Below are 20708 nucleotides of genomic sequence, written 5' to 3'. Positions count from 1 at the left end.
GTGATCTTTAGGGTCACTTCTGTCCCTGTAACCCATGCCAGTCCCTTGGACACTGGGTGATAGATTTCTGAATCATAAGATATTAGACATAGATGTGACTTTAAAGATCTTCTAGTTCAAATTAAGAGATAAAAAAGCTGAAACTCAGAGTGCTTCAGCTTCCGAACTATATTATTTAAGCTGACATTGAGTGCCACCCAGTTAAATGTGTTACTATGTTTTCCTTTTCCTTTTTAGGTCAAAAGATGCTCCTGTGCAGTTTGGGCTCAGGTGAAAGGTAAGATCATTTTCTGCCTCTGAATGCTGTCCTTATTTCTCTTCTGTGCAATCTGCTGCATCAAGTTTATGTTAATGGAGATTGCTTTTTAAAATTGTCACAGGTGACAGAAACCTAGCTCCTACTAGCTTAAGTAAAAAGCCATAATTGAAAAGAATGGGGGGAAGGGTGGGTAAGTGGGGACTTATGGACTTAAACAAAGAGCTTTACCGCTAGGACTCCAAGAACTGAGCCTTGGGACTCAATCCCATGAGTGGGACTCCCCTTTCTGTCCATCTCTTGTTTCTAAGTGTGAGTTGGCCTCATTTTTTCCTCCTATAGGCCGTGTGATGGGGAGGGATGGCAAGCTGCCCCAGTTTAGCAATTTTAGTGGGAACAGCAAGTTTTTCAGCTCAGGGAAAAACTCTTTCTAATGGGTAGTTAAGTGACTATCCATTAATCACTTAACCTCATCACTGTTAATAAGAGATGGGGTACTAGGATGGGCCTACCTTGGGTTTTGTGCTTGCTCATGGCTGGTTAGGGGCAGTGCAGTGTGATCAATAGCTCTACTAGGGCTGCACTGAGAGGGGGACAAGATCTCCATTAAGAAAAGGGGCAGGCCGGGCGCTGTGGCTCACGCCTGTAATCCTAGCTCTTGGGAGGCCGAGGCGGGCGGATTGCTCAAGGTCAGGAGTTCAAAACCAGCCTGAGCAAGAGCGAGACCCCGTCTCTACTATAAAATAGAAAGAAATTAATTGGCCAACTGATATATATATAAAAAAATTAGCCGGGCATGGTGGCGCATGCCTGTAGTCCCAGCTACTCGGGAGGCTGAGGCAGGAGGATTGCTTGAGCCCAGGAGTTTGAGGTTGCTGTGAGGTAGGCTGACGCCACGGCACTCACTCTAGCCTGGACAACAAAGTGAGACTCTGTCTCAAAAAAAAAAAAAAAAAAAAAAAAAAAAAAAAAAAAAAAAAGAAAAGGGGCATAGGAAAACATGCTGGCAGATCAAAACAAAAGCTACAATGATTTGCTACCTCCTACCATGTGGCTGTGAGGCATATGCACACACATGTATTAATAATATTAAGAAAGATATCCTCCATTAGCAAAATGGAACTATCCCTAGGTACAGTCCAAAACAGAACCCTCCTGGAAGACAGCTCAAAGGTGGGGGTGTTATTGCATCTGGCTCCAAGACCAGGAATCTTTGATCAAGTCCAGATGTGCTTCCCATGCTCTGTATAAGCAGTCTGTGACTAAACGGCAAATTTAACCGTCCTCAAACCACAGTATATATAATATGAAAGGGAAAACTGGATAACCACAATAAATACTCTCATTTAGAAAGGAGAAAAAGATCAAGCAATGGACAGTGGTCAGGGTTGGGGGGGTCTATAACAATGATCCCCTCTTGCTGGACAGGAAACGCAGACATCCCCTGCCCCGGCAGCAGAATGGGTCACTTGGTCCTTGAGTTTGGGCCTGCTTGATGGAGAGTGCTCCTTGTCCATTTCCTCCAAAGCCTTTCCCAAGAGACGCAGTGGGAAGGCTCTTGCATCTCCTTCCCTTGGCAGAGTTTATCCAGGCGGGGGAAGTGCCTCAGGGTTGGAGCAGTCACAGGTCTTTGTTTGCCAGGTTTGGGATTTCCCTGGCAGTACAATACATATCTTTAAAACCAACAGGCAGCCAGCCAGTGGATTTGAGTCCCAGGAATTCCATTAGTTTGTAGCTAATACCAGAAATCTTGTCAAGTTTATGACCTTCGAATCTGGACCTCTTCCTTGTGGTTTATGAGTTGGAGCAACAGGCCGAGAAATTCTGCCCTCAGCCTGGAGCATCAGTTTAACCCCTTACATCCTGTTCCCTACCTCAGAGCGGCAGAAGACAATAGGCTGGTGTGGTGAGAAAGCGCTGGTATAACTTATAACTTCGCTTTTAGGAGGAGTCCAGGGGATGGCACTTTACAATGGGGGATTCGTTATCCTGTCAGTAGAGGGTACTTTGCAGGAAATATTTCAGAGGGCTTCCTGGGCTTCCTCCATTCGTCTGTTTCTCCTCTAATCTTATTTCCCATCCTTTTTCACTCTCCTTAAACCAACTTACACAAGGGTAGAGGACTTTGCGTTTCAGCCAGGCAAGGCGGGTTACCTGCCCGTCAGCCATCTTGGACTGCTGTGCTGTTCTGTTTCTGTGTGCAGATGGGCCGCACTCCCTTTCTTGTAGGGATTAATGAAGGCCATGAGAAGCAACCACACATTCCAACATTCAGAAAATTCTTTGCCACTCCGTCCCCGAAAGCTCTAGGGGCGGGAATGGCGTTCTCACAAGGAAAAAGAGGTGCCTGTATCAAAAGAATCAAGATGTGCAAGCTTCCAGACACAGAAACGATAGCTTCCAGAATCCACTCCACTCAGCAACTGTTTGGTATGATTGGAAAACACTCAAACTGGGTAGAAGAAATAGCCAAAGAGCCGGCTGCAGCCATTCTGCTATGATTAAGTTAACAGGAAAGATTTTGCTTTGGAAATACCTAAATGGCTTTTGGCAGTGCTGTCTTGTCTCCCCTCAGCTTGAGAACCGATGTTGAGAGTTTGAGCCTTTGAACTGAAACCACTGGAAAGCTCTGGAAGATAATAGAAAACCCACTGTTCTGTCGAAATTCTGAAGGCCATTCTAGCATACGTTTACCTATGTCAATGGAAAAAAGCCAAACTCTGTAAAATAATTTTAAAGAGATTTATTCTGAGCCAAATTTGAGGACCATGACCCGGAGCCACTGCCAAGAGGCCTTGGGCAAGTGGACTCGCCGTGGCTGGGTTACAGTTTAGTTTTATACATTTTCAGAGAAACAGGGGTTACAGCCAAAGTCACAAATCAATACATGAGAAGCATACATTGGTTTGGCCCAAAAAGGTGGGACATCTCCAAGCGGGGGTGGGTTTAAAGATTTCTTGGCTGGCAATTGGCTGAGAGAGTTAGACTTTATCTAGAAGACCAGAAAGGATGTGCTTATTTTAAGATAAGGGTGTGAGCACTCTGGGAGGTCCAGACAGGAGGAAATTTTAAATTTATGATAGGTGCCTGCTAGGATGCTTTAAGATGCTTTAAATTTACGAATAGGCATCTGCTAGGATGCTTGAGTTATGATAGGGGCCTCTTATCTTTTAGGTGATGTTAATGCCATACCAGAATCAGGTTGGGAAGTAAACCACTGCTTTATTTGGTTAACAAAAACCGCTTAGTGGGAATTTATCGTTTGTCAGCCTGACCCAGCTGGCCTCCTTAGGAAGGAGTTTTTAGCAAAAGAAAAAGATCAGAGTTTAGTCCTCACCTATGTGTAAAATTTACCTGTGTTGTGTACTCATCTCAGGCGGTCAACTTTTTCAAAATATTTTGGAGACTGCCATTTTGGAAAGTAATTCGGAGAGAGCTGGAATGCAAATTAGTCCTGAAATTGTTCCAAATCACCTGTGCCAAGCCTCAGTCAGCCCCATTCTGGCCTTTGCCCAGAGACAAATCATGCTATTTACCTTTTGGATATAGCCTCTAAAAAAGCTTTGTGTTGATTACCAGGAAAGCAGCAGTTGGTTTGATGGAAGATGCAGGGGCCTGGGCTTACTTGCCCGAGTCCTGCTACTAATCAGCCGAATGTCTTTGAAATGATATTTAACTTGGCCGGTTCTCAATCCCCTCTTTCCGGGATGTCTGAGATCACTTCCAGCCACAAGGTACTACGAGTCTGTGATTTCTTGAGTCACAAAGCAAAGTCATTTGATATATGTGAGATGATAATAAGCTGTAATCCGGGAACATTCTCCAGTCGTAGCATGAAACCTCTGAGTCATTCGTGATGACTCCCCTTTCTCTTTTAGCTCACATCTCGCACCCTGATTTTTATTTCTGTGTTCACTCCCTGAACATAGGCCTTCATACCTGCAGCATGGATGACTGGGAAAATTCTCCCTTCTCATCTCCTATCAAAAGAGCTCAGGATTTTCCTCTTCAGCCTACATACCACCACCTGACTCATTTCTAAACTGCAGCACTGATTTTATTACTTTTCTCTGATTTTTCCATGGGTTCCCCATTATTTTTCAGCCTGGCTTCCAAGGCCTTCTTTTGACACCAACATACTCTTCTAATTGCATCTCTCACTCTTTTCATTCAAACTGACCTGCCAGCTGTTCTCTGGAAGTGGCCCATACTTTTCCTCCTAATGTCTTTGCATGTATGATTACTTCTACCTGGGTTGCCTTTCACCTGCTTGTGAATCTCTGCTTATTACAAACTCCACCTGTTCTTCAAGATTAGAATCAAATGCCCTTTCCTCCCTGAAGCTTTTCTTATTTCCTCAACAGGACGGGATCTCCCTCTCTTTGGCCATTCTGCCATGCTTTAACAGGGGTCCTCAAACTTTTTAAACAGGGGACCAGTTCACTGTCCCTCAGACCGTTGGAGGGCCGTTGGAGAGTGCAGCTCACATTCCACACATGTGCACTGTGGCCCCGGGGTGAGTTGGCTGCTAAGCAGGACAGGCAGCGGCGGCAAAAACACTGGGCAGGCTGGATAAATGTCCTCAGCGGGCCGCAGTTTGAAGACCCTTGCTTTAGAGCAACTGGTATGCACTTGTTCTGTCTTTTCCTGTTAGATTCCAAACCCTCGAGACAGAAAGCCTTTAAAGAGCAGGAACAGAGGCTGGCATGCGTTAGGTCCTCAATCAGAATGTTCTGAATTTGGCTGAATGATTTTGGGGCAGCAGCAGTTAGTTTTATGGGAAATGAAGCATAGTAGGTGAAATGCTTATCAGATAAAATATGCTAGTGAAGATTTACATCAATATATAAACCTAGTCTATATGTATACATATGTGCATTATATGTATATGCACACACGCACAGTCATTTTAAACTCTACAGTTGTGGTGGGCAGAGTACTAAGATGGCTTCCCAAATTCCTGGTCTCTGGTTACACCTACCTTCTCTTAGTTATTCATGCAAAGACTATTCTAGTTGTTGCTGTGAAGGGATTTTGAAGATGTAATTAAGATCTAAAATAAGGCGATTATCCAAATGGGCCTTACATAATCACAGGAGCCCTTTAAATGTATCTAGAGTCAGAGATAGGGGAAGTTGAAGATTCAGAGGTTGAGATGGATTTGACACAGGGAAATTCTCCAGCTGGCTAGAAGATGGATGGCTCACGTGGCCAGGAATGCAGGTGGCCTGTAGGAACTGAGAGTAGCCTCTGGCTGACAGCCAGTAAGAAAATAGGGACCTTAGTTTTATAACTGCAAGTGTCTTAGTCCATTATTGTGTTGCTGTAACAGAATACCAGAGGCTGGGTAATTTATAAAGAAAAAATTATTTAGCTCTTGATTCTGCAGGCTGGAAAGTTCAAGAGCATAGTGCTGCATCTGTCCTGCTTCTGATGAGGGCCACATGCTGGGTCAAAACAATGGTGGAGAAGTGGAAAAGTCAGTGGATATGTGCAAGGAGATTACATGGTGAGAGAGGATGCAAGAGAGAGTCTAGGAAGTTGAACTCACTTTTATAACAACCCACTCCCCAGGAATCTAGTCCCTCCAGGGTGAGAACTTACTTCCTCATGAGGGCATTAATCTATTCATGAGGGCTCTGCCTCCAGGACCCAAATACCTCCCACTAGGCCCCACCTCCCAAGCCCACCACATTAGGGATCAAGTTTCAAATGAGTTTTGAAGGGTACAGACTTAAACCATAGCAGCAAGGAAATGAATTTAGCCAACAACCTGAATGAGCTTGAAAGAATATTCTTCTCCAGTCTCGAGAAGGAAATGCAATCCACCTGAGACCTTGATTTCAGACCCTGAGCAGAGAACTAGTCATGATGTACCTTAACTTCTAACCCACAAAATTGTGAGCTAATAAATGGGATATAGGTACCTAAGTTTATGTAATTTGTTAAGCTGCAATAAAAATGGAATACAATAGTGTTGCTGATTTATCAAGTATTACTTATCTCCAAAATAATTTTCTACTTTGATCTCCTTTACCATCTCTTGCTTTGAAGGGAACTCAAGTGAAAAGACCTTAGAATAGCAAAGAGAAATTTAACACACTAAATATAAGCCACTGGGCTAATTATTTGTACCATTTGGAGAACAGAATTGTTGCTTTCAGGAAATGACCATGCCTGTGTGAAATCTTAAAATAATGTCCACAATTCATACGAAGTCCTCAAGCTGTTACAAAGTCTGAGAGTAGGAATAGGATCTTTCTAACTTCCTCTTCAGCACCTGTGATATCCCCATCAGTGAAAGGGTTAAAGATAAGCCCAAAGAGGCCCCATCACTCCTCCGGAGCACTAGCTTTATGGAGCCACCGTAAAGAGAATGGTGGAGTTTAGTCCTAATAGACTCCTTTTCTCTGAGAATGAGTAACTGATCTGGGATATAACACATGATTCACTCAGTTGGGTTTCTGAAGACTATTATACAAGTGATTCAGAAGAAAGACAAACATGATTCCATGGCATGAGACCACAGAAGGGCAGGTAACCAGAGGATGGCGTGGCTATAAAAAATACAATTCCTTTGGCCACTCGTAAATTCTCTTAGTAAGGAATTAATGACAGAAGTCCCTCAAGAAGGCTGTGTGGCTACACCCATGAGAACATTTGATTAGATTGACTCAGATTTTCAGAGTACACATGCAAAGCAGACAAAAAGACGTGTAACCAGGAACTGTTCTACCAGCAAGAATCATGCCTGGAGCCAAAACCCAAATTGTGCTATGCAGAATAAATAAAGATAATTTTCTCAATACTATGTGCAAAATAAAGAATAATTCCACCCACCGTTTAGGGTGGATCCTGCTGATTGATCGTCAAGAGAAAGTCAAGTTCCTCACCTCCTGCGTTGCTTCTGTCCTATTGGTTTGTGAGTGGGTATTTGCAGGCAAGGGAAGAGCTAACTACCCTACATAGCTTCAAGTCTTCCAACCTGGCTGAAGCACATTCTAGCAGGTTCATATAATTTTCGAATGAGGTGGACAAACCATTACCAGTGATCTTTGAGAGATCTTGAAGAAAAGCAGAGATGTAAGAAGACTAGAGATGAGCAAAGAACAGGGAACTTTGTATTAGTACACAGGAAGAGCCACCAGAAGTACACGCGATGATAACTTTAAGTCAAGGCCAGACAAGGTCTTCACGTGAAACTTGTGTTTCCCTGGTAGAAACAGCAGAAGCTCCCGGGGAGCTCTAAGAGCATATTAGGTTGGATTTCTTTCCTTCTTTTTTTTTTTTTTAATTTTTAAAAATTGCAGCATATTATGGGGGTACAAATGTTTAGATTACATATATTGCCTTTGCTCCAGCTGAGTCAGAGCTTCAAACATGTCCATCCCCCAGATGGTGCACCCATTAGGTGTGTATATACCCATCCCCTCCACTACCCTCCCACTTGCCCAACACCCGGTGAATGTTATTACTATATGTGCACTTAAGTGTTGATCAGTTAATACCAATTTGATGGTGAGTACATGTGCTTGCTTTTCCATTCTTGTGAATACTTCACTTACTGTGTTTCCCTGAAAATAAGACATGGTCTTATATTTATTTTTCCTCAAGAAGACACTCTAGGGCTTATTTTCAGGGGATGTGTTATTTTTTTTAAGTACGGTAAAACAATGTACATTTATTCAAATAAGTTAAGTCGTCTTCTTGAATATCATCATACCTCTCCAAACTCCGAATTCCATCCTGATTTTCTTGTGACTCTACTTCCTTTAGAACCATTGGCCCCAGTCTCTCATGTTGAGCAATAGAGCTCTCATTAAAGGAGTAGGGCTGGCTTATTTATCAGAGATCCAGGGAGCACTGGGTCCAATCTGCACAGTGGAGCAGAAATGATCTTTCTGGGCTCAGTAGGAGACTGCTTGCTGAAGCTTTCCCCCTATTCCCTGGTGTTTGTGGGGGGTAAGAGAGGCCCACAGTGCTGAGTAAAATGGCAGCCACAGCTTTCCTTCTTCCCCCTGGGGACACACAATACCTAAAGCGGAGAGTCTTGCTCCTCGCTTCACTAAGGAGACTTTCCCCTCAAAGCCTCAGCTTGTAGCACACACAGGATGGCCGGGACCTGACAAGGGGAGCCCACCTTGGTGGGGCTGCCCGCACATTTCCAGTCACCTCTGGGATAGTAGCTGTCACGATGGGGCAGATGAGAAGGGCTGCTCATCTTCTTTACCGCTCTGTGATGAAATGCATAGGTTGTGCAGATAGGCTGTGTAGCCACGCCCGTCACTAGGTCTTATTTTTGGAGTAGGGCTTATATTGCGCAAATGCTTAGAAATCCTGCTAGGGCTTATTTTATGGGTGGGTCTTATTTTTGGGGAAACACGGTAATAGAATGGGCTCCAGCTCTATCTGCATAATGCTCTTTCCTTTTCTTCTTGTACAGAGTCAGTAATTGGTCAGAAAAATATGGCAGACATAATGTATTTTGACTTCAGCAAACATTTAACAATGCTCTTGTGGATAATGTGGGGACATGAGGGCTGTGTGTAGGCTTAGAAACAAGCTGTTTGAGTATGCATGGTTGATATCAACTCATTAATAGTTATTAATAACTTAATGAGTTGATATGAAATCCAAGAATATGCATGACATGGATCTCTGTCCACCGTCATCTTCAGTTCAACATTTTCATCAATCAATGATTAAAATATATGCAGAATATAGAGGGGAAAATATAGAGAAAAAAGTAATGATAAAAGTTGGGAGGAATATTAGGTAGAGTGGATGGAAGTCTCGGAGAGTATCAGCTCCTCCACCATCTCCAATGCTGTTTTCTCTTAAAAAACCACAAACTAAACTAGATAATTTAGTGCACAAAAATGGCGTATCAGTGTTTTAATTTACATTTTCATTACTTAGAAGAGAGAATTTGATCAAAGGTTTATCCATCATTTGCAATCATGTTTTATATGTGATTTGCCTTTTCATAGAATTTGCTCATTTTACTATTGGGGCATTTGTCTTCTCTTTATTAATCTGTACCATTATTTGTATGTTAACCCCTTACCTATTATTCCAAATATTTTATCCAGTTTGCCATTTGTCTTTTAATGTTGCTTATTTGGCATAGTTTTTGTTATAAAAAATGTATGCTTTTTAATGTGGCTAAGTTCCTCATTCTCTAATTTTAAGGTTTCTGTGTTAATGAATATGCTTAGAAAATTCTTACCTCCTTTAATATTAGATAAATATTCATTAACATTTTCTAATTCTTTCAGGTTTCAATGTAAGTCTTTAATCCATCTGGATTTTATTTTGGTGTATGGTATAAGCTCTATCGATTGAAATTATTTTATTCTAAATGGTTAGCCAATTTTCTCAACACTAGTTATGAATAATTTATCATTTCCCCAATGACTTGAACCAGTATCAAAACAACACTAGCAACAAAGATTAACAAGATCTAACATTTGCTTATTGCTTACTCTGAGCCAGGCACTGTTCTAACATGTATTAACTCATTTATTTCTCAGAACAACCCTGTAAGGTAGATATTGTTATTATCACTCCTATGCTATGATAACATCCCTCAGTGTGGAAACTGAGGCACAGAATGGCTGAATAACTTGCTTAAAGTCACATAGTTAGGGAGTGGTGATGTTCAGATAAAGACTTGGACAGCTGACTCCAGTATTCAAGCTTTGAAATTATTTGATACACTTGGCTCTGTTTCTAGGCTTTCTATTTTGTTCCAATGCATTCATTTCTGTATTGATACTGTGCTATTTCAATATTTAACATGTCACTCCTCATGTCTTTCTTTACTATTAATAATTTCTAATTTAATTACTGTACCGCCTTCCATTTTATAATCTAGCTTCTTAAAGTGTCAAGACCATTTTCATATGAATATGAAAAGCAAGCAAGCAATATATCCATGTTTTTCTAGAAAGTCTCTTGACAGCCTTTTTTGAGGTAATGGATGTTACAGGGCTGTTTGGCAAGAAGTGAATTCCACGCTGCTCTTGCTGGCTCAGGGCGCTCTGTGGAGTTTCCAATAGCGTCGTAGAGCTCTGAGCTCTGCTCAACACTCCATGCCTTGGTTCCTCATGTGTAAAAAGGCAATAATAATAGCACCCCACTGTAAACAGCGGTTAGGAGACTAAATGAGTTAATATTTGTGAGGTGCTTAGAACAGTGTCTGGCACATCGTAAGTGCTAAATAAGTGTTTGCAAATTAAAATGAAACTTTGCCCTAGTCTAGAACATGATGCTCTGATTCAGTCACTTGGCCCAAATGGGCAACTCAATTGTGGGAGTTTTTAGTTTATAAACAGGGAACTTCTGGACTTGGCATGTGATGATTCCCGATAGGAAGTATGTCTTTCAAAGTGCTTTTACATCAATTTTCTTATTTTATCCTCGTGGCAACCTGCTAAGCAGAGCAGGGTGGTATGATCCTTGTTGAAGTATAGAGACAATGACTTTATTTAACAGAGGATATTTGTTGGCTATGTTTGACCACTGGAGCTAATTATCATTTTTGGAACCAAAATTCATTTTCTTTCTTTCTTTTTTTTTTTAATCTGCTTTGATCTTGGGTGGAACCAAAATTCAAATGATGTCAGAATGACTTCTTCCTCCATGCAGAGATTCCTCCATAGAAATCTATCAAGTGTAATTGACTTGAGAGAGGACCACAGAAAAGCAGCATGTTGTGTGGTATTGTTTTGCGCAACAGCATCAGTTTTTTTCTTCCCTGTAACTTTAGTAGGCTCTGGTTTTACATTTCCTTTTCAGAAATACCCTGGAATTGTGGTTTCCTGAGCCCCCACATCCGCAGGGCCAACTCGGGGCATGAAGGCACTCTGGGCATTCTTGGGATTCTTCTTCGCTGTGTGGGGCCCAGCCCTGGGTTCAGATGGAAGGAGCACAGTCGGGTCTGCGCCTCCCGGGAGGGCTGCAGGGCGGTGCACTCTGGGCTCAGCCTGTGGTTTTGTCCCACAGATTCGTCACTCACGGTGCAGCAGATGGTGGGTGTTGGACTGGGCTCCATGGCTGTCGTGATCGTGCTCACATTCCTCTCCTTCTCAGCAGTGTGGTATGTGAGGCTGTCGTTTGTCAGAAATGAGTGGAATGGAGGGGAGGGTGGGTTGGAGTCATGAACAACAGCTGGGGAGGATGGGAGGCAAAGGGGGTGTGGGCGGCGGGTGTCCTGGGCTCCACGGAGCACACTCAGCAGGTGGAGGCATGACTGACCCTGTCCTCCTCTCCTGGCCCAGGAAGAGCGTGGGGACAGTGATGACTGTCCTGGCCACACACAGAGGGGCGGCTGATGTTCCATGCTCGCCCCCTCCCATGAGCGTGTGTGTGAGCTGTACGCCGGGCTGCACAGTGGGAAAACCAGGGTGTTCATTATTTGTCTCTTCTTTTTTCCTCCTCCATGTCTAGACTGCAGATGGGCGCTGTATGGGAAAGCAGCACCGCCACTGGGACAGGTGTTCCAACAGCTTCTCAGGCCCCTGCACAGAGAGACCCTGTGTGACTTCCACCCAAGGGGGTGTGTGGGCCTGCAACTTTCTTCACTCCCAGCTTGGCCCCACTCCTGGATTCAAGATGGTGGCTATCCCTATGGATGCCCCCCAAAGGGATAACACTCAGCAATTGCTGACATCTTCCCTGCCACACGGCCAGTTCTGTGTCTGTGAACTTGAGCCCCTTGATGTACAATGTGACATGGACCACAGCCTACAGATCTCATGGGTCTGGGCTGGGACTTGCTCTGAGTGATGTCTGAGAATCAGCTCTTCTGGACACGGAATGCAGGAGTCTCTGCATTCTGCTTTATACCGCACCTCTGTTCATTAATTCAGAATCCATTCTTTCACGGTACGCAATGAGATGGGCTTAAGTTTGGGCTAGAGTTTGACTTCATGAAGGAGGCCATTGAAAAGGTTAGAGAACAGTGACATGGGCAAACATTCCAAGGTCTTTAGTAGCAGCCCTTTCCCTACAATTAGCTGGTACTCTAATTAGAAAATATACTAGCCCGGCCACGCCTATAAGTTCCCTGTCGTGTCTGTTAGGCAGTATTGCTTTGATACAATTCCCATTGTCCTATATATTCAAAAGTAAAAATATCCTATAATTAAGATTGTTCTTCCCTTGGTTAATTTTTTTTATTATTATTATTATTGAGCATCTCCTAAATGTGCTCTGTCCTTCCTTTACAAATTGGGATTCAGTGGTAGTATAGTATTAAATAACAATGGGTTAAAACAGCACTGAGCCCATGGCCAGCCCAGGGTCCACGTGTATTGCAAGGGAGGGGCCGCGATGGGGGTGACATCCCTTTTATCTACAACTGCAGTAACCCTGACTGTTACTATGTCACGAATCATGAACCATCGGAGGTGAGCAGTGCCGGGCCTGCTGTTCACATGCTGAGTCTACAGATGGAGTGTATTAGATTTGACTTTTAAGGCCGGAATCAATATTCTTTAACTTTCCTCTCTGACAGTTTAACTCCAAGGCTCAGTAAGAGACTAATGGAGAAGAAAGAGGCTTGCGGCATCTCGCCACCTTCCTCGCTTGCCAGACCTAGAGAAGAAAAGCCACGTGAGAGGGGACAGGGGAACAGTTAGTGTTGCACAACCTCAGGGTACAGCACATACGAATGCAGTCCTGAGAAAAAGAGACACTCTTTGCAATGTGCTGGGTGGGTGTGTTCTGTGCCCGCCTGCTGGGCGTGGGTGGGGGATGAGTCTGAGTAGCCTGGGCTTGTGGGCAGCTGAGGAGACAATAGAAATCAGTGGAAATTGCCCAGGAAGCTGCTCTACCCTGGGCAGGGGCAGCCCAAAGAGTATCCACTTAATTGGGAAGAGTTGGAGGGAGGGAGGAAATATCCTGACCCCTGAGTGTCCAATGCCAGCTGTCAGCCCCTGGCCCCTCCCTGTACTAGGCAGTACCAGGAATGACTGACCTCTGACCTCTCAGGTACTACCTCCCAGACTACAACTTAGGATCAACCTTTGAAACCCTTCCTGCTCTCATCTTAGGAGAGTTAATAGAGCAGAGATCTCAATAGACTAATACAGTGCTCTCAATTTTTAACTAATACACTGCTCTCAATTTTTAATTTTGGCATACAACGATTCACACTCATACTGTTTTCACAGCTCCAGAACTAGATTTGGAATCATTACAAATTATTGTGGTTAGTTTAGGGCAGGGCCTCGGACAAGTAAGGATTTTCCCTCAAAGCCCATCTCTATCAGAAGAGAATCTGAGCCTCTCCCTCTTATTTTATTTTATTTTTACCAGTTCTGTAAATGGCATATGTTTCTATAGCCCCTTAATGTCCAGCTCTAGAATCAACTGCTAAAGATGCAGTTGTCCATGCACAATGAAGCATAATTGTCATAGAAAGGAAGAAATCCCATTTGCTTAGTATCCAAAAATTTCTGGCTAAAATAACTGACTAAATATTGAGTAAAATATCAACTTCTGGGTACAGTGCAGAAAAGTAAAAGCAGTTCATGTAAAATTACTAAAATAGCAAAAGTGTCAAGTTTTTTATTTCTTCTAACTATTTGAAATGGCTCAGTGTTAATACTTGAATTGTGGGGCTGTCTTCTGACTGTAAGTCTGGTTCTCTTTCCTGGCATTTCATAGCCCTCGAGCTAGCCACTGAGCTGATCTGTGAATAGCCTTTTTGGTTCCTGGGAAAGTCTGACCTTTAAATTTTACGTATGTACATATATAAACTGTTGCTTTTATTATAGCACATGTGTCTTCTTATGTGTATCTTTTCACTGTAATGTACCTCCACCCATCCTTTCTAGAAGGAGCCACAAATAATCAAGCCAATAGATGAGGTTAATTAGGGGGAATAGGTGATAGTCTATTCTCTGACTCAAGACATGAAATTGCAGCTGGGCACTTAATGTGAGACCAGAGCGGAAGTGATGATCTTGAAATTCCACATTAGCTTGGAATAAAGTTAATATTTAAATTGATTTTGAAGGAAGTAAGAATTCTCAGTGTTCCCTATTTATTGCTAACCTCACATTCTGAATTTGTAAACCTTCTGGTTTTCCATTCTATTTTTCTAAGAGAAAACCAGTGATCAGCAGTCAATCAAATAGCATTGTAAGGACCTACCGCATCCACTGTTGGCTAAACTGAAGTGCCTGCTTTTGGAGGGGAAGGAGGGTGTGCCCCAGTTTGTGGGCAAGTGATACAGTGAAGCAAGTCACTTAAAACAGCAGTGTGTGCTCTTGTTTCAGAGAGAGCGAATCATTTTGGTGTGGTATGTGTATGTGTGTATGTCCATATCTGTACATTTGGGGCATAACTCAGGGCTACCAAAGAGGAGTAAAACGACACGTGGTTTTGTAACATGATTCTTTTACTCGTCAACATTTCCTCGATGCATATTTTTCATGTCAATAATGACTGCCTTATAAATTTGCACCATAATTTATTGAATACTCTGTCATGCATTGTGCATTTTCAGTGTTTCTAGATGTTTATTAGTCTTATACAAGTCTGTATAAATGTATGCAATTATCACTTAGGCTAAATTCCTAGAAGTGAAATTGCTGGAATGGAAACTATACACATTTGACATTGTACTACATATTGCTGGAGGATTTTCACAGAAAAGTTTATGCCAGTTTACGCTCTCACCAGCAGGAAGCCTCACCACCATTGAGCATTGTTGATGTTATTAATCTTGATTAATGTAGTAGGTGAAGAATTATGTTTCAATGTTTTGTTTGCATCTCTCTATGTTGATTGGCTGTTTGTAATTCTGTCTTTGTGAACTGCCTTTTTTCTCAGTACTTGGCCATTCGTCTTTTGTTGATTTATATCTTTATATCATAGCAATTTCAGTGCTTAGCTGTCATATTTTGTAAACAATTTTTCTAGTTTATCATTTCTAGAGACAATAACCTTGTTTTTTTAACCTTGTTTTAACCTTGTTTGTGTTATATTTTGCTATACCGAAATTTTAAATGTATATAGTCCAATTTATCAGTCTTTTTCCTTATGTGGGACCTTCCAATGTCAAGGTACTAAATATAATCTAGCATTTTAAAAAAACACTTAAATCTTTAGTTGATCTGAAATTTATTTTAGTATAGAGAGTGAGATTGCAGGGTGGGTGGGGGGAGAGGGTGTGTCTTTTTAAAATTCTTGCTAAATGGTTAGCTAGTTGTCTTATTCATTGACATTTTCCCCCTGGTGATTTGAAATCATATAATGAATCATATACTAAAGTCTATTTCTGAACTTTCTCTTTTCTACTGATTTATTTTTATGTCAATACCACCTACCTACTATAACTTAAAAATAGGTTTTTAAAAATACCAAGCGAGAGTAAGTTCTATTTTTCTGTTAATTCTCAGAGTGTTCTCAGGTTTTATTACATATTTATTCATGTGTACATATTTATTATACATAAACTAAAGAAATATTTGGCCAAGGTTTCCCTCTCAACACTCCCCCCCCCAACACCAAATCTTAGTATTTTGGGGAGGGATGTGTTAAATAAAGAGTGCTCCTGTCACAGAACATGGTATGTGTCTCTTGCCTAGAATATTCTGGTTTCCAACTTACAACGTAATTCATACGAATCTTTTGTATGTCTAGCTATTTTATGTCTGGTTATCCTGACCTCTTGGGTTGCTTCCTCAGCTCCTGCCCCTGAAAGTGCAGGCCATAGCCTCTTACTGCTGCATCATTGCAGTTCTTTTGCTCTGGCAGTCTGCCTTCTTGGGGAAAAGTCACATCAAAATGGCTCCTCAAGCATAATTACTTTCCAGGGTATGTACTTGACCCACAAAAACTCACGGATCCTTGGCATACCAGTGGAGGACTGCCCTGCCATCATGGGTAGCTCCAGCCACAGACTTTAATTTTCTTACCTGTTAGATCCTTTGTCCTCCGGCTAGTGGAAATGTAGGTTGCTTCTATTTGTTTTGGCCTGCCACTAGGCCTATAGCCTCAGTCTCTTGACCTTTGGGTTTCTTGTCCTTGGAATCAGATGCTAGGCCACTGTGCCCTCTGATGCTTTAGGGGACACAAGCCAAAGTCTGAGTGGAGGGCTCCTGGAAGCTCCTCTGTCCAGGCTGTGCTGAGGGACCCCCTGCCCTCCACCACTGTGGTGTGGAGAGCAAGTGGGCACACCCCAGCAGCTCGCTGCGAAGAACTTCTTTCTTTGTACCTTTTAAAATTTGAACCACTTTGTATTCTTGAATAGGTATTGGGCTAAGGGTCACAAGATAATTTGGAAATCCTCATTTTACAATATGGGAGTACTCGGGAACCAAGTACCTCTCCGTTTTTTGGGACTCTGTTTAAAACAAAACAAAAAGAGCCCAATGTGGAGGTCAAAGGATATGAAAATATGCTTCAAAGAATAAGAAACACACCTTCACCTTTGCCGTATTCTATTGGTTAGAAGCAAATCCGACTCAAGAGGAAGCGATTATATACAGGCTCTGAACACCAGGGGGCATTGATTGTGAGGGTCATTTTAGAACTCTGCTTGTATGTTACTAAAGAAAAAAAAATCAACTGTAAACTTTAAATTCAACCACAGTATTTCCTGGGTCCTACTGGCAGAGCTAATTGACTTCATAGCAAAAGCCTGGGGCATGAGTCTCTTCTTTCTAGGGAGAGGTGCAAAAGCTGCCTGGGATAGAGGTGACCAATAGCCATTGCACACTGGGTCTGCCAGTTTTTTCTCATCTTTGACCACATGCATTCACTTAGATGGCACAGAGATTTGGGAGAGAGAAAGGCACAATTTTGGGGGGTCCATAGGCATGTGTCCCATCCCCTAGACTTTGGCTTAGCAGGATTCAGGGTTTGTGAGCTTGGCTGCAAAAGCCCAGCTTTAACAAATGGGGAGAGCCTAGCATGTGGATAAGAAGGGTTAGCTCCATGCTGTAGTCTCTGGGAGTGGCCATCTTGAGTCTTGATGGGCTTGGCAGGTAAGGCAACGTTGAGCAGATGCAGAGCTTCCAGAGGGTGGTGAGAACTCTGGGGACTGGTGCTAGAGAGCACAAACATCCTCCTCAGTCCTCAGACCCTGGGACCCTCCCTAGCCAAGGCCTTGGCAGCAGCCATGTGCAGCAGAGATGAGCTGTGGCTGGGGGTGTTGTGACTCCCTCTGTCCAAGGACACTGTGCCTTTCAGTGAGTCTGACTTGGTTTCCTGTGATCTGCATTCATGGGCATTCTTAACAGATTTTTTGTGGACAATGAATGCCTAGTCATCTGGCCTGAATGTCAGTCTGAGTTTGGTGCCTCTGAAACAGTTCCCTGGATTAGACGGAGACTGAAGGAAAACCACCAAGGCAAAAGGAGCGGTCTCCATCCTGACCTCTAGAGACCATAGCTTGTGGCCTCCACCTGTAACACACGCTGCTGGCAGCCACTTCCCTCCACTTCCCCTCGTGTCTGCAGACACTGCCCTCCTTCCTCTCCTTGAGCCTGCAGGCTGCTGCTGCCCTGCCCCGGCCCCTCACAGTCTTCTGCAGAGACGCCACTCAGACAGGGGTGGAGCTAGATGCACAGCTGGAACCCATCCAGGAGATCTGGCTCCGAGGGCATGTGAATCTTAGCAAGAGCCGGGCATAGGAAGACCAAGGCTTGTCACTGGATGACATAAAAAAACGAAGAGCCACTTCTGGAGGGAATGAGGCAGTGCACCTTTGTTGGAGAGATACATATTGCTGAACAGCCTTGGGCAGTTGACCGTGTGCCTTGGGGGTCTGACCATGGTTACTCCACCCTTGGCCCATGACTATGGTCTGTATTGATTGTACTGTACACTTAGCTTTCTAAGGCTGACCAGGTCATTGTCCTCAGCTCCTGCTTGCAACTGGGTTGCCCATTGGCCCTTTATTGACCACCCAGCTTGGTCAGCTTGTCCTCAATCACTGAGGCATAACCAGTTTCCCAAAAAGATATGGTTGATACTATTAATACCCCTGGTTTGCTGCTGTGCATTACACTGACTTAGGGAGACTCTAATAAAAATGCTTCAAACTGATTTACCATTTTTACTATTAATATATGACTTCTGCTTTGCATAATTGCTTGCTTGGTCAACCACCATGCTATTAATACTTTCTGGTAAACTGGTAGAGGAAAAGAAATTGTCTAAACCAAGCAACAGGAAGGAACAACTTTCAAGCAGGTACTTTCCAAATGAAATTAGAGCCTGAGACTGAGTCAAAAGGAGAAGGTGCCTGGCTATACTGAACTTTCAAGTGTTTTCCAGCTCAGAAGCTCCCAAATTCTCTGATCTTAGTGAATTTCCAATTTAATTCTGATGCGATTCCTCGGGAACACCAATGCAAGGGTAGTGATAGAGCCATTTATTTCTGTTTATAAAGATGTATAAGGAGTGTGTATAATGAAAGGACACTTGGTTTTTAATCATCTGTAACACAAAGACATGGAATCTGATGCACAGTGACAGAAATCATAGCTGAAGTTAGTCTGAGTTATACTGTATTTTGGAAATGTTCCAAACTCAACGTTTTTGCCATGTACTCTGAGACCAACATATGGAGATTATTTTTCCATTATTCCTAGAAATAAGGTTGCTAAATCACTACAGTTTTCATTTTTTTAAAAAACTACTAGGTTCCTGAATGTTGTTGTCTTACCGACGTGCAGTTATTCTGGGTCTACCCTTGAGCCCACTCTTAGCGCCTGTCACTTAGAGAAGTACAAGTCCTCCCTGCTAAGAATAAAGCCTTGGTGGCAATTTCAAATGAACGGGAAATGATGGATTATTAGGGAAGCATGGGAATCAATGTCTAGCCATTTGGGGAAAACTGTTTGCAATACATATGCTTAACAAAGAGTTAATAGGCTTACTATGTAATAGCACACATCAATCAGAAAAACTGTAAGATCCTCTTGCAGGGGGAAAATGATTAGATACTTCATAGCAAATCTGCTGATATTTTTATCTGGAAGTCACTCTTGTATTTTTTTTTAATTTCCATTCAAATGGTTTTATATTTTTTGTCCTGCTTTATTGAGGTATGATTGACAAATAAAACTTGTATATATTCAAGGTGTATAATGTGATGATTGGATATATGTATACATTGTGACATAATTACCAATCAAGCTAATTAACATATCCACCACCTCACATTGTGTGTGTGTGTCAAACGTGATAACAACTGCACTACAGAAACGTGTGTGTAATGAGAACACTTGATCTACTCTCATAGCAAATTTCAAGTATACAATACATTATTATTAAGTATAGTCAGTCACCTTGCTGTACATTAGATCTCTAGAACTTATTCATCTTATAACTAGAAGTTTATACTCTTTGACCAATATTTCCCCAGCCCCTGGTAACCACCCTTCTATGGCTTCTAGTGAGTTCAACATTTTTAGATTTCATCAACAAGTGAGATCATGCAGTATTTGTCTTTCTGTGTCTGGCTTATTTCACTTAGAATAATGTCCATCCATGGTGTCACAAATGGCAGGATTTCCTTCTGTTTTTTAAGGCTAAAAAATATTCACATATATGTACATGATATATATATATATATATACAGTTTCTTTATCCATTAATTCATTGATGGACACTTAGGTTGTTTCCATTATCTTGGCTGTTGTGAGTAATGCTGCAATAAATATGGGAGTGCAGTATTTTTTCAACATTCTGATTTCATTTTCCTTGGTTATAGATTCAGAAGTTGGATTGCTGGATCATATGGTAGTTCTATTTTTAATTTTTTGAGAGACCTCTATACTGCTTTAGATAATGGCTGCACCAATTTACATTCCCATCAACAGCGTGCAAGTCTTTCTTTTTTTGTTTTTTTTGAGACAGAGTCTCACTTTGTTGCCCAGGCTAGAGTGAGTGCCGTGGCCTCAGCCTGGCTCACAGCAACCTCAAACTCCTGGGCTCAAGCAATCCTTCTGCCTCAGCCTCCCAAGTAGCTGGGACTACAGGCATGCATCACCATGCCTGGCTAATTTTATATATATATATATATATATATATATATATATATATATATATATATATATATATTACTTGCCCAATTAATTTCTTCCTATTTATAGTAGAGACGGGGTCTTGCTCTTGCACAGGTTAGTTTCACTCTTGCACAGGTTAGTTTTGAACTTCGGAGCTCAAACGATCTGCCCGCCTCAGCCTCCCAGAGAGCTAGGATTACAGGCATGAGCCACCGCGCCCGGCCTAGGCTTTCTTTTTCCCCATATCCTCACCAACACTTGTTTTTTCAACTTTTTTTTTTTTTTTTTTTTTTTTGAGACAGAGTCTCGCTTTGTTGCCCAGGCTAGAGTGAGTGCCGTGGCGTCAGCCTAGCTCACAGCAACCTCAAACTCCTGGGCTCGAGTGATCCTCCTGCCTCAGCCTCCCAAGTAGCTGGGAC

The 20708-nt window shown here is 42.5% G+C and overlaps 1 protein-coding gene across 2 annotated transcripts in view; it reads left to right on the top strand.

Moving 5' to 3' along the window:
• Window positions 1-15835, top strand: part of SUSD1 (sushi domain containing 1) — a 110516-nt gene extending 94681 nt beyond the window's left edge. Inside the window, exons 15-17 of one of the 2 annotated variants that reach the window (XM_012768928.2) lie at window positions 238-277; window positions 11264-11357; window positions 11708-15835. In XM_012768928.2, coding sequence (XP_012624382.2) covers window positions 238-277; window positions 11264-11357; window position 11708 — 135 coding nt within the window. In that variant the 3' untranslated portion in view covers window positions 11709-15835. Of the gene's footprint in view, window positions 1-237; window positions 278-2485; window positions 10979-11263; window positions 11358-11707 lie in introns of those variants that run through there. The other variant, XM_076008927.1, reaches the window with a different exon arrangement.
• Window positions 15836-20708: the final 4873 nt, after the last annotated feature.

This window comes from Microcebus murinus, chromosome 12, assembly GCF_040939455.1.
Source record: "Microcebus murinus isolate Inina chromosome 12, M.murinus_Inina_mat1.0, whole genome shotgun sequence".
In the NCBI taxonomy this organism is placed as follows: domain Eukaryota; kingdom Metazoa; phylum Chordata; class Mammalia; order Primates; family Cheirogaleidae; genus Microcebus; species Microcebus murinus.
The sequence above is the reverse complement of the archived record's forward strand: the minus strand, read 5'-3'. Positions and strand labels throughout refer to the sequence as shown.